This window comes from Lottia gigantea (assembly GCF_000327385.1).
Source record: "Lottia gigantea unplaced genomic scaffold LOTGIsca_128, whole genome shotgun sequence".
Lineage (NCBI taxonomy): Eukaryota > Metazoa > Mollusca > Gastropoda > Lottiidae > Lottia > Lottia gigantea.
The window spans coordinates 537358-552078 of record NW_008707390.1 but is presented as its reverse complement, the minus strand read 5'-3'; the positions used below and the strand labels follow the sequence as shown (position 1 = coordinate 552078).

Below are 14721 nucleotides of genomic sequence, written 5' to 3'. Positions count from 1 at the left end.
AAATATATAAAATAGAAAGCTCAGAGGCAAAGAGGGCAACTATTTCATTCATATAAGTGGTTTGATGTTTTATTATGTAATATTTATATTTCAGGTGGAACAAATGAAAAAATTGACTCTGAGAATCCTTCACCATTCATAACTTCATCACAAAGTGTACCATCCAGATTACACGAACTTCGTACTAGTAGAGATCCTGCTTCCTCGCTCATTAGTTCACCAATTCGTCAATCTACTCCTAAACCTAAAACAGATGTTAAATCTTCTAAATCAGAAACTAAATCTCCAGGTCTATCAAAATCTAAAGAGGAGGTAAACTTACCTTTAAGTTTTATGTTGTTTTAATAAGAGTTCTATACTGCAGGGCTACATGTGTATAAGCCAATAACATAGGATTTAATTTCTAATCTATTGATGTTCATACATAAGGAAATAAACTGGTGCTTACATGTAAAAATTATTTAGATTATTTTATGCTTTATATTTCAGCTAAAGAAGAAAGACTCTGATGAAGCATTATTTGAGTTTTTAAACAGTAAAGATCCAGTAGAGAGTAATAAAAGAAAAACACCAACAGGAAGTCAACAACATTCACGACAATCTAGTACATCTTCTATTGGTAAATCATTAAAATCTCTTGATGTTCCCACTCCAGTTACTACTTCTATACCAGTATCAGTTACAACAGGTTAGTCTTTCGTTAATATCTCACAGTTTTTTATAACTTGTTGTTTTAGGATAATGTCAGGTTATGAATATGTTTATTTGGTTAATTTTTTTTTTTTCAATGATTATAGCTCATGATATTGTGTGATGTACTGATTCAAAACCAACTTGAATTCTTTAATGAAATATGTCTGAAAAATATAGGCCTATCAGTATAATTGATTGTAGGCATTTATATTGCAGTCAAAACTATGCTTTATGCGCCATGTTTTGTCTTGGAAGTAAAATAATTCAGTATCATTGTTGTAAGAGTGTTGAGTGTTCTTGAAAGTGTAAATTAAATTTTAATTGCAGCTACAGATTCACGTCAAGAAAGTCCAACAGGTTCACATGATTCACCAGATATAGATGTTTTAGCTGATGCTTTACATGAGAGTCCAGCTGTTAGTGTTCATAGTAGTCAGGAATCAGATAATAATCATACAGAATCTACTCAACATATCTCATCATTAGAACTAGAGAATAGACTGTTACGCAATGAAGTTTCTTCTCTTAATACTGAAATGGCTTCATTACTAGCCAGATCTAAAGATTCTCAGAAAGGTGGGTAACATAATAGAATCGTATTCAGAATTTAAAACAAAGAATATAGATAAAAATAAACAAAGAGTTGTTATTTTGTGAAAATCAAGCTAACATAGAAATGGCCTCATGTGCAATAACACATAAAGATACTCTATTGCATTATATATTAACTTTTAATCTTAGAATGTTGTATGTATTTATTTTTTGAATAATTATAATAGTTAATATATTCTCCTCTTTTCAAGAACTTGAAAATACAAAGAAACAAATCCATTCTTCAGCATCTCAGAATGATCAGATAATTAGAGAGTTACGTGCTAGAGAGAATGATTTATCTGAAGCTCTAACAGCTAAAGATTCTCAGTTAGCTATTTTACGTGTTAGATTAGAGGAAGGAGATAACTCTGTTACTAATTTAAAACAACAAATAGATGAATTACAATTGCAGAGAACAAGGTTAGTTTCAACAACATGCTCATCGTGTGTAAGATTCTGCTCAATTTATTTCTTGTTTACTAAAGGTTTGAGTTAGAGTAAATGGCCTGAAAGGATATTCTGTCCCCTGTGCTGTTTTATATTTCTGGTGGTATAAACCATAAAGTGTTTTATCTCCAGAAATATCCTTATAATGTTAGCTTAGATTTTGTTATCCAAACCATATATGTATTCAAGCTCCAAGAATATTTGACCTCTATATGTTTACTTAATTATGATACATTATAATGTTGGTATTAATTTGTTTTTGGTAGAATATTACAAGATCATACAGATTCTAGTGGTATGCACAGTCAGGCTCTAGACTCACTGAAAGAAAAGTTAATTGAAGTAGAAGCAGCTTTAAAAAGAGAACAAGAAGCATATAAACAGTCTCAGGTTGGAATTTCTTGTACAATTATAATATTGACTGAATAGCATGAAATTAAAAAAAATGAAATTTAAAGCCAGACTGGTTTACTCCACTCATTGTTTATTTTTAAAAAGGATAGAAACATACTTGCTCCAAGTAAGATATGATGGGATGAAGATCCGCCACTACTGTAAATAGGTTACTAACATCCAAATTTTATTTTCACAGCAAGAAGCTACAGATAGACAGAGTAAATTAGAACAAGAACAAAAAGCATTGGCAGATGCATTAACACAGGCAGAAAGAAGGGCAGCTGAAGAAAAAAGTATGTTTAGAATATCTGACACTTTGTAATGGTTTTACTTAATTGCTGGGAAACGAGATGTAATTTTTTTAGTCTAAAGTAGTTGGAATAACTGATAATTAGAATATTATATCCCCTTTCATCTTCCTAAATATTTGTACATTGTTTCAGATAAGACACTAGAAGTAAATAATCAGTTAAAATTAATGAAATTAAACTTAGAAACAAGTAGACTAGAATTAACAGATTATAAAGATAAAGCTTCAAGAATTCTACAGGTAATTTACATCTTTAAAATATGGTCAAATCAACAGTCCTGCATTAAAACAATACATTACTTATATGTACAAAAACGTTTATGATACCATATATAAAGAATTTCTAGTGTCTAAAAATGAGTTTTAATAATGTGTAACTAAATAGAAAATAGTTTCTTCAGTGAGATATTACAACAATAACTTAGCATGAACATGTCAAATCTAGAATGAGTTTGGTGTCACTAGTGGAGCTTGTTGATGATATTAATATAATGTATATTTCAGTCTAAAGATAGATTAATATCTAGTTTACGTGAAGGAGGAGCTAGTGGTATAGGAGAAGGTAGTGGTATATCATCTATAGAGTTTGATTCTATTAAACAAGAAAGAGATATGTTAAAAGAAGAATTACAACAGAGTAAAATGTTGATAGAGAATTATAAAGTAGAACTACAGGTCTGTTGTATGCTTTTTCATAACTTTTGTAAACAATGATCCTAGAATGAGAAATATTTGAGGATGATTCAAACAGATGGAATTCATCTACCGGTGAATTTACTGATGAAAAAACTGATTATGTTTTTAATGAAAATCTCATATTTTGTAAATAGATTTTGTAGTAGATTTTCTATATCACTCTACAAATAATTTATTGAGCACTATTTAAACAGTATGATTTTGAAATATGTATATTTATACAAAGTGTCAGATCATGGAAGAGTCCAATAAAAATTTTAGTTATTGTATTTAAAAGTATAATATCTATGACATGATTATATAGTCTGTATTTTCTATGAAATGATTATATAGTCTGTATTTTCTATGGAATAATTACATAGTCTGTATTTTCTATGAAATGATTATATAGTCTGTATTATCTATGAAATGATTACATAGTCTGTATTTTCTATGAAATGATAATATAGTCTGTATTTTCTATGAAATGATTATATGGTCTGTATTTTCTATGGAATAATTATATAGTCTGTATTTTCTATGGAATAATTATATAGTCTGTATTTTCTATGAAATGATTATATAGTCTGTATTTTCTATGAAATAATTTCATAGTCTGTATTTTCTATGAAATGATTATATAGTCTGTATTTTCTATGAAATGATTATATAGTCTGTATTTTCTATGGAATAATTATATAGTCTGTATTTTCTATGTAATGATTATATAGTCTGTATTATCTATGAAATGATTATATAGTCTGTATTTTCTATGAAATGATTATATAGTCTGTATTTTCTATGAAATGATTATATAGTCTGTATTTTCTATGAAATGATTATATAGTCTGTATTTTCTATGAAATGATTATATAGTCTGTATTTTCTATGAAATGATTATATAGTCTGTATTTTCTATGAAATGATTATATAGTCTGTATTTTCTATGAAATGATTATATAGTCTGTATTTTCTATGAAATGATTATATAGTCTGTATTTTCTATGAAATGATTATATAGTCTGTATTTTCTATGAAATGATTATATAGTCTGTATTTTCTATGGTATGATTATATAGCCTGTATTTTCTATGAAATGATTATATAGTCTGTATTTTCTATGAAATGATTATATAGTCTGTATTTTCTATGAAATGATTATATAGTCTGTATTTTCTATGAAATGATTATATAGTCTGTATTTTCTATGGTATGATTATATAGCCTATATTTTCTATGAAATGATTATATAGTCTGTATTTTCTATGAAATGATTATATAGTCTGTATTTTATATGAAATGATTATATAGTCTGTATTTTCTATGAAATAATTACATAGTCTGTATTTTCTATGAAATGATTATATAGTATGTATTTTCTATGAAATGATTATATAGTCTGTATTTTCTATGAAATGATTATATAGTCTGTATTTTCTATGGAATAATTATATAGTCTGTATTTTCTATGAAATGATTATATAGTCTGTATTTTCTATGAAATGATTATATAGTCTGTATTTTCTATGAAATGATTATATAGTCTGTATTATCTATGAAATGATTATATAGTCTGTATTTTCTATGAAATGATTATATAGTCTGTATTTTATATGAAATGATTATATAGTCTGTATTTTCTATGAACTAATTCATAGTCTGTATTTTCTATGAAATGATTATATAGTTTGTATTTTCTATGAAATGATTATATAGTCTGTATTTTCTATGGAATAATTATATAGTCTGTATTTTCTATGTATTGATTATATAGTCTGTATTATCTATGAAATGATTATATAGTCTGTATTTTCTATGAAATGATTATATAGTCTGTATTTTCTATGGTAGGATTTAGAAGGGCAGCTACAACAAGAGAGTGATACAGCCTCAGAACAGATCCAGTCTCTAGAAGATAATTTATCAGAAGAAAAGAGACGTAGAGAAGATAGTGAACAGGAATTATTAAAACAAAAACAGGTTAGTATTGATATATATCTCCCAATTTACAGGCTTTATTAAACTGTTAAGAATTGATTGATGTTTGTTGAGAATTACTGACCAAAGTCTTTATTCAGACCCTGGCAACTGCGCTGGCTAGGTATCTTTAAGACAAGACTACACTCAATACAGACTTGATATTTCTAGACCACAATATTACAACGTGGCTCTTCATCAGACATGAATCTTGGTTTTACTGACTTTACCATGAGTAAACATGATTTTATGAGACAACTATCTCCTAACAACAGTCTACAGATTATTTTTTTTGATTCTTTTCAGGAATTACAATATGCTATAGATGAAATAAATAAACAGAAAACATCATTTCAATCTCAGCTATCAGCTAGAGAATCTGAAATAGATAAACTGAGAAATCAGGTAGGCCTTTATTTGATTCATTTTTAGAAGATTCCTACATTAATTCATGGATAAATTTAATGATGTTTTGCCAATAAGTTTCGTGTTTGCTAATATTGACTCTGATAATGATCAGTGCTCCTATAGTTATTTATGATAAAGCTTTCCGTGAAATAATTGTTTTTATCAGGAAGGCATTAAGAGTTGAGACTTCCTTGAAAGAAGTATGATAACGGAGGACCTGTGTCGACAAGCCAGTTTCTTTTACTTTATGTTGCCTTTAAATATAGTCTTTATAAATGGCATTTAGTTTATACGATCATGTGAAGATTGGAGAAACATGCTAAAATGTGCATAAAAAATATACACAGGTAACTAAGTGTTTTATTTACACATTTCAGTTGATGACTAAAAGTTTAAGTAGTGTATCAGAAACAGAACTAGAATCTCGTGTCCGAGCTTTAACAGAAAGTTTAATACAGAAACAAACAATGTTAGAATCATTAAGTACAGAGAAAAATTCATTGGCATTACAACTAGAGAGATTAGAGGTAAGTTATGTTACAACCAGTTTAACATGTTTACCAGTTTTTAATCTAGAATGAAGTTTCTACATTATTCCTGCAAGATATTAAATTATATATTTACTATCAAAAATGTTTTTATTATCTCTGATTACCTTATCAGTTGATACACATTATATTCAACTGTAGATGGCATTTCTCCAATCGTTTAGGTTCTTAAGATCTACTATGCTCCATTTTTCATGTAAAATTGAATAATGTTATGAAAGCAAAAAAGTAACAGCACGGTTCATTTGGCATTGTATTGTGAGTTATCAATCATGTGATATACTTGTTTATTTTAGCAACAATATCGTGATGTTCAGCTATCAGCAAGATCTGCACCAGCTCATGTTCATATAGCAGATGATGATGATGGTAGGTCCCTTACAATTTATTATATTATAGAAAATAGAATATCTGCATACAGACTTATCTCATAATAAGAACTGAATAATTCTTTTTCAAGCTTTCAAATATCTATTGAATTGTATTATAAGAATAATTTTGTATTGTAATATATCAATTTGATTTCCTCACTAGTTCGTCAGAGAGTACCAACCTTTATGAAAGAAGCTGCTAATGACACTGAAGTTACTAGAAGAATGAAGAGAGCTGCTAATGGTATTGATAGATTTAGGTATGTGACTATTTCTAACAGAATACCACTGCCCTATATTTCAAATGTTTTATGGGGGATTGTAATTAGTTAGTAGTAAATAAGTTTTTAAACAATAAAAAATTCATTCAATAGACTTCTCAGACATATCGTGTTGCTTCACCAGTTGTTATTATCAATAAGAATGTTTGGTCTTTATATTTCAGTATCCGTTTAGGAATATTTTTAAGAAGATATCCAATTGCCAGAGTGTTTGTTATTTTATACATGGTAAGTTAATTTCTTTAATTGAGATATATTAGTAGAGTTTTACATACAACTGATTATGAGTTTTAAAAAGAATCTTCTGTACTCATTCAGTTGTAAGTTGTCTTCAGATTGTTAAGAGCACACTTTTCTTTTATTGAATTATGAAAATATTAAAGCTAATATACAGGTTGTAGACAGTTATTTGTTTTCCAGATTGTGATACACGTTGTTTCTAGGAGTTTGACACTGTGATCTTTAGACAACAGATCTATTTCAGCCAGTGTCACTACTAGTTTAACAAGTATTACACTGTTTTGTTATTTTTAAATGCCTACAAATTATATCAACTATATTGTATTGTACATGTGTGAAAATTAGCCTCATTATTTTAAAAGTGAAAGGAGAAGAGAGATTTTGACTTTTTATCTTTATCCATCAACTATATTTATTGCAGGGTTTGTTACATGTTTGGGTAATGATTGTTTTATTGACATATCAACCAGAAGTTCATGATGCCTCACATTTTCAACCACAACCACCTGGTGATAGATGAGTTATCTCCCTTCTCTTTCTTCTCTGTTACTGTGATATAAGTGGTTCTGTTTAAGGGGGTTTTGTGGTTTTATTGTGAAAATTTCAACTTGTTTTGTGTGGAGATAAATAAACTGTCATGTCCGACAGAAAACATGTCTGGCTGTAACTGTGGTCAAATTATCTTCAGACTGTGGCTTATTTTGCAATAATTCTTCGGTGTTGTGTGTTTAATATGTGCAGCTGAAACGATTCAAAAGTAATGTTTAAATTAGTAATCATAGGTTAAGATGCGTTTTAACAGCAAATTTCCCCCTGAGTAAATTTCAAACTCGTATCACATTACTAGAACAACAGTCTATATATATATCAACACTGTTTGTGCATTGTTGTGAGATTTGACCCAGTTTAAATATGTAACTTTATAGTACTAATTTACTGCTTATTGATACATTATATTTATTAACTCAATCTTCTAAATAGTTGTTTATTTTGCTGATGTAAATGTTATTATTGTAAATAAGATTTATATTTTAATATTATTTTCATTGTAAATGTGTATATATAAGTGGGATTTTAGACATGCACATCCAGTAAAAAACTCAGTCAACAATAGATATGATATTTTAATGGAACAACTTAACTTTCATGCTGCTTCATCTAATGTATATTAGTCTAACAACCGAGAAAGAAAATTAATTTTGAATCCGCAGATTAGCCAAAACATTTGCTAGTGATTGAATCATTGAATACTTCTCATTTAACTTATAATATATGCAATTTTTAAAGCTTCTTGTGACTCTAAATCATGTTATTTAGCAGAGCATTCCTGTTCAAATTATATTAGATTCTATAATCTCAGTTATGAATGATATATAGGAATAAGTTACAACTGAGTGTAGGTGGACTTGAAATTGTTGTTATATATGGTGCAATGTTATTTTATTCAAGATTGTAGAACATTAGAATCTGTTGATGTGGAACACTGTAATTTATAATGGGAACATTGTTGAAGTTTTCAATATTATAAAGGTTATCTTTCATTGGAATTTGTATCAATGTTGGACTTAACTAGTGGAAAAATAAAATACTAAACCTAGATGACTTTTTTGAAAAAGAATATTTCAAGTCACAGTGAAATCTCATCAATCCACCAACCAATTTTAAATCTTATCGAATGCAAACTATATTGTCTTAACCCATTTGTTTTAGAAATGGAATATTAGTATCAAATAGTACTTTGCCTTAATAAAATAATTTATTGGAGGGAAGTTTAAATATTAACTGTCAGAAATTTATATTTTTATCAACGCAAAGTTATTTGAAGACTATCAAAGCTGGTATTCAAATTCACTCAAAAAATCTGTTTAACTCATTTTACAGATGAAAGACATAAGCTTCTATCCTGTACAAATAGGTGCAATCTCATCAATCTGGCAAACCATATTCCAAATCAGATAAATACTTTGCAATTTTGATATTCATCCACAGTAGACATATAAAAAAAACTACAATGAGTGGAGTAACTGTAATAATCTACATAATGATGAATAACAACCTTTCTACAAGTATCAAATACATCAAGATTATATAAGAATTTATAGTGATAATTCATTAGAAATCTTTAACTCTACAGTCTAAATACTGGAAACTACTGCTTGCGTTAGACCAACAAAAGATGTAACAATAATTATTGGTTGAAAAGACTTGGAAATTGCATATTAGAGTAAAAGAGTTAATGCCCATGTTATGAGAGAATACCATGCAACTGTTTTTTATCCTCAACAGTTACTGCAGAATGACAGCAATTCTGAAGAAGGATGCCTATATCAATACTACTTTTACTGTAGCATGTAAACCTTGTACAGTGTATTAGGGTTGTATGAGTAAAGGCAACCTATCTCTAATAAAAATGGTTGATTTGATTGCTTAAAATTCATCTCCTCATCCGAAGTTATTTAGATAAAGCAAACCTCAGTCCATTTATTTAATGATTACATTTAAAGAAACTTCTGTAAAACATAGTGCCCAGTATTCAGCCATAGAAAATTATATATACAAAAACACAACAATAAGATTATACAGTATATTAACAAATAAAACATGCTAATGTAGCATCTATTTGATTGTTTTTTCACACCCTGTCCATAAACAATACATACTACCTTACCCACAATAGTCAACTAGAATAAGATCTCTACACTAAGACAAGTATTTAACATGGTTTTCTCTAGATATCATCAAATTTTCTAAACAAATAGTGCTCTACTGTGACCCTGAATTAGTCTTCCAAACATAGAAGAAAACATCTTGATTCAATAAGAACTAACAATGAAATAGGGAAACTATTACTATTTCTATATCCAATATATTATAAAGGAAATGAAATCTAAACTAAGGAATTCAGAATTTTTCAAATTAATCTGTCATGGATAAGTCAGGATTAATACATAAGGAATATTCTAGGGAATATTTTCTATCAGCATAAAGTTGAGCCCTTCATCCACATAATTTTCACTATTTGTAATGCAGAGTTATAATTGCAAATACATTTATGTTAATTGGAGCTGTATATCATTTATCAATGATATTTTAAAGTTTTGGTTCACATCTGATCTCTCTACTATATTACATGTAATAATAATTATAAGATGATGTAGAACTATTAACTATTTCTAAAGATAGGATTATATATCATAATGTTAATAATAGAAGTTATTATGTTAAAATGATTTTACAGAAATTTACAACAATAATTAATAATATATTCATAAATAAATATCAATAATTGTAAATTGTAGTAAAAAAAAAACATCCAATGCTTATGAGACAATCAGACTGCAAGATTGAGAAGTTATTGGAATTGAAATTTTGCTTGGACAAACACACAATGTAATGGTTGGAATGCAAGATAAAGCTAACATTCGAAATAGAGCATAGTACATAATTTTACTTTTTTCTGGGTTTCATTGGGTAAAAAATTGTCAAAATTGATTTTAAGCAGACAAAAATAGTGAAACATAAACACCTTGGTTTGTTTTTTGTAACTATATCATATAGTCCTGAACTATACAAAGTACTAAGTTAAGTAAGGAAGTATTGAGAAGAACTGGGACTAGGTTAAACAGGTGTCCCTTGATATAGAGAATTATAAAATGTCTTATAAATTAACACAAATCTCCTTCAGCATTCAATGTTTTCTTGACACGTAATAACATAGTGGTAAACCATTGATCTAATCTAGAAATACTGTCATATTCTTTTAAAGCATCAGTAAATGCATCTACATCTTCTTCTTTACATGCATTAATTAATGTCTGAAATAGTAATACAAAATATGTCTCATGCTTTAAGATAGCAAACAATATAACCATTACAGAATATTTGCCAATTGCCAATAAACAATTTATGACAAACACAGGTGTCATTGTTTGATTTTACATGCTGAAAAAATTATAAATAAAAAAAATAAAACAGCACATAAAGTCATTGTAATTTATCTCACATATCAAGTATGACAATATCAATAAATGGTAATCCAAGAAAAATATGCTGAATAAAGATAAATGTATCTTAATAATAATCAACCATATTGCTTACCTTGACTAATTTACATTCTCTAGCATCAGAAAAAGCTGGGAACATTTCTTCATACTTAGGTACTGCTAGTTCAGCATTTACAATATCTACACACATATGACATACAGAAGCTCGGAAAAAATAATCTTTAGCACTGTATTTTAATAATGTATTATCCATAGCTGATATTGCAACCTATAATGTAACAAAATAATAACCATTAGATATATAGTCAAATTATTACATGCACTTGAATCCCAGGATCCTTCAATCAAAATTTCATATCAAACTATAAGCTTACTCAGACAACTTCAAATACTCAACCATACTTTAAACTCATGTGCATTTAAAGACATTGAATTAACGACTGTTTGAATACTTCCTCACCTGTTCATAAATTTCAATAGCCTTTTCATAATTTTCTAACTGAGCTGAGAACTGGGCCACTTTCAATAAACATTTATTAGCTGAACTAAAATAAGAAAAAATAGAAAGTTAATATTGGTGAAATCCACTGGTGGTCATTCTCTAGTCTTAAAAGATATTGATTACTTTCAGAAAGATGGCATTTTGACAATTCAAGCATTTTATCCAGGTAATATTACCAAGTAGTATCTGTAATGGTCATTTAAGTACGATGTACTTCAAAAGGATTGTTACATTAGATAAACTTCAATCCGTTATGTCCTATTATAGTAATTCTATTTTAGTAAAGATTTTTCTTCCATACAAATCATGTTAATGAAACTATCTTACCTATTAGATTCTTCACCTTTATAGTAATCACCAGCCTTTTCATAATTAGCTATAGCCTACAAAATATAGATATATAGATCATTTTTATAGTTTATAATATACCAATTATTAACATTTGAAAGTTAGTTTATCCACAGTGCTCCAGATGGTCAAGTATGCAAGTTTAAAATTGGGTGATACTTTTGATTTTGATTTTTGATAGAGCATTTATACATAAAGATAGAAGTCATACTTTTTCCATATCTGCTAATTCATTTTCATAAATCTCAGCTATAGTAATATGATGTTTAGCTGCTATAGTAAACCTGCCCTGTAAAAACAATAAATAACACATTAGATGATTCTGATATTGGAACAGATACAGTATACAAAATCATAATGAAATCATTTAAATATGGTACACAATTGCCCATAAGAAATCAGATTATTTGTAACATAGAAAGATATTAAGGGAATTTAACCTTACCATGTCTGTGTAGATTTCTATTGCACTATGTAAACATTTGACAGCCTCTGTAATAAAAAATATCAGCGGACATGTTAAGTAATCTTAATTACCAACTGAACATTAGATAATATTGTGAACTGACTCTTTGATATCACTTAAAATCCTTAGAACATTTCATTTCAAAATTATTTCTCTGTATACTTGTACATGAAACAATTCTTTTATTACTGTTATGAAAGAATGTATGTATATAGGCCTACCATTTGGATCTCCTTTTCTATAACAATTTCCAGCATCTACAAAATGTGTGGCAGCTTCATGTTTACTTGACAGTTGTAATTGTAATCTACCAGCTTGCATAAAAGCTTCTCCAGCCGCTGAAATATCAAACATTGTTCTGGTATCAAGATAATATGGAAAGCAATATCAAATACTAACTTTGATAGTTATAAAACTATCTGAGTCCAAGAATGGTAATGATTTTGTATGTCTGGGGGAGTTGCTTTATATTAAAGAATGACAGAATTTGTCATGATTTACTCAAGAGCATCAAAAAATGGCGCACATTATGATTAATAATAATAAAAGAAAAATTTCTACCCTAATTCCAAATGATTTACATTAGGTGCCTACCTGCCCATTTCTTTGCCATTTTGAATGCATTTGCTGCTTTAACATACAACTCTGCTGCATCTTCGGTTTTACTCGATCCACTGTAAAAAGAAAAATAGCTACATGATTCCTGATTAGAATACCAATATTTCAATCTAAAAAAATCTATGACTAATAAAATGAGTAACTTTTCCACACAGTGCTACAGTCTATACAAATTCAACCACCTCTACTTGACTAAATGTAGTGAGAGCCAGTCCGATCTATTATTATTCATTCAATCTTTCACAGGAATAAAGCTGTAAATTAGAAGATGAAAGGGGGGGGGGGGGGGGTTATTCCGTCTCAGACTTACCCTCCAAGTAAAGACGTAAAGAATCCTTTTGACGACTTCAACTTAGCTTCAGCCTCTTGAACAAGTTTAACACCTCTCTGTTCATTATCTGCCATTTTGTTTGGCTTATTCAACTACAATATTTATATGAGAAATTGCTCTAATTTTGGATTATTATGTATTATTTGATGACATGATAAACATTTGTGTTCTGATGATAAATCGTCACTTCCTTTCCTCCCACTAAACTAGCGACCTCTACAAACATTAACATTTATATACAGTGTTATCTCCCTTTATACATTAACGCTTAGAGGTAATCACGGTCATGAATAGCCTACGTCCGATTTCATGACTGGAATTGGAAGGCAAATTCTGATCGCATTAATCCAATTTGTACCACTGTGTCTCCCTTTTAGGTTTAATGTATATATATGCATATAGCAACCAGATAATAATTTAATCATGGACATTTTTATTAATAATTTTAGCACCGATCGATATGATCAGACAATGGTCTAGGTAAAAATTAGGCCTACTACTAATTTGTAGAACTTTTTCAAAATCATATAAATTGCTCTGCGATTAATGAAAACCTGTTTTAAAACCACTAGAATTTACTACATGAAACAAAATTTTTGCAAATTTTGTCGATATCATTACCTTATTGCCCAATTCCAATGAGGTTGTAGCTGGAATTAAACTGATAAAGGGAATCATTTTACGACACTATCCCTTGATAAATATTGTCACCTTATCAACTGGACCTATACGTAGAATAAAAATAGGTCTGCCTATAGATCAAGGGTATATTTCTGTACTACCTTACCCCGTACATCAAATGTGTGAAAACGAAAAAAAGAGAAGATTATGAAGAACTATAATAGATCATTTGACTCTAACAAAGACTAGGAAAGAAAGCGACTATTCAAATTCCATATTTACATTAAAGATATCAGTTAGTTTTTGTATAGTGTTTGATGGCAAAGTAGGCGTCACCCTGACCCAGTCGGTCACCTTTACATGTGCATTGGTAAGTGATCATTACCGATCCAGATACAAGATAGTACGTACGTGTTCACACATATTCTAATCTATCACTCTAATCTTTTATACAAATTTCAATTTCATTTTATGCATTAAATGTCCATAGACATTGTAAGAGAAGGCTTCTTCTTCTTCATTGTTCACTGTATAGCATTGTCCGTCTTTAATGTGCAGAAAAGTAGACCATACTTTATATCTGTTAATTTCATACTTTAGAACTACACAAGGCAGGCTATCACCATTCACAATAAAAGTTTATTTTGGAGAATAACAATTATTATAATATAGGTTATTACCCTAGAATAATTATGTAATAAAATGTGTTCACCCCCTGGTTGTCTATTAAACATTGTTTAGATATTATTCTGCCTCCCGGGGTTTCTCAAAGAATGTTGATTGACATAAAAAGTTTACATCCTGTACGATTCCTTTCTACTCTATACCAACAATACTCTCTGCAGTACAATACTCCAGAACACTGGAATTGTTAATTAATTGTTCTTATCA

At 28.9% G+C, this 14721-nt stretch overlaps 2 protein-coding genes across 2 annotated transcripts; one reads left to right on the top strand and one right to left on the bottom strand.

Moving 5' to 3' along the window:
* Positions 1–1118: 1118 nt before the first annotated feature.
* On the top strand, positions 1119–7418 carry LOTGIDRAFT_82054 (hypothetical protein; the record flags this gene model as incomplete). The annotated part of the gene is made up of 13 exons (XM_009048773.1): positions 1119–1269; positions 1497–1707; positions 2001–2124; positions 2327–2423; positions 2574–2680; positions 2945–3115; positions 4967–5095; positions 5399–5497; positions 5878–6027; positions 6345–6421; positions 6593–6679; positions 6865–6928; positions 7362–7418. Coding segments are annotated over 13 exons (1524 nt in total), but the record flags the coding sequence as incomplete, so codon positions are not given.
* Positions 7419–8682: 1264 nt separating this feature from the next.
* LOTGIDRAFT_205108 (hypothetical protein) lies at positions 8683–13390 on the bottom strand. The gene is made up of 9 exons (XM_009048772.1): positions 13189–13390; positions 12855–12934; positions 12482–12598; positions 12240–12286; positions 12006–12083; positions 11774–11829; positions 11405–11489; positions 11039–11212; positions 8683–10755 (listed from the first exon to the last, which is right to left on the bottom strand). Exons 1-9 carry the CDS (start codon positions 13281–13283, stop codon positions 10606–10608), a joined length of 882 nt encoding a protein of 293 aa, XP_009047020.1. The 5' UTR covers positions 13284–13390; the 3' UTR covers positions 8683–10605.
* Between the last annotated feature and the right edge of the window lie 1331 nt (positions 13391–14721).

Excerpts from the sequence above, each read along its gene's own strand:
- LOTGIDRAFT_205108 (XM_009048772.1), bottom strand. The coding sequence starts at position 13,283 with ATGGCAGATAATGAACAGAGAGGTGTTAAACTTGTTCAAGAGGCTGAA. Across the intron at positions 11,830-12,005 it reads AATTAGCAGATATGGAAAAA|GCTATAGCTAATTATGAAAA; the intron begins GTATGACTTCTA and ends TATATTTTGTAG. Across the intron at positions 11,490-11,773 it reads AAAGGTGAAGAATCTAATAG|TTCAGCTAATAAATGTTTAT; the intron begins GTAAGATAGTTT and ends TTCTTATTTTAG.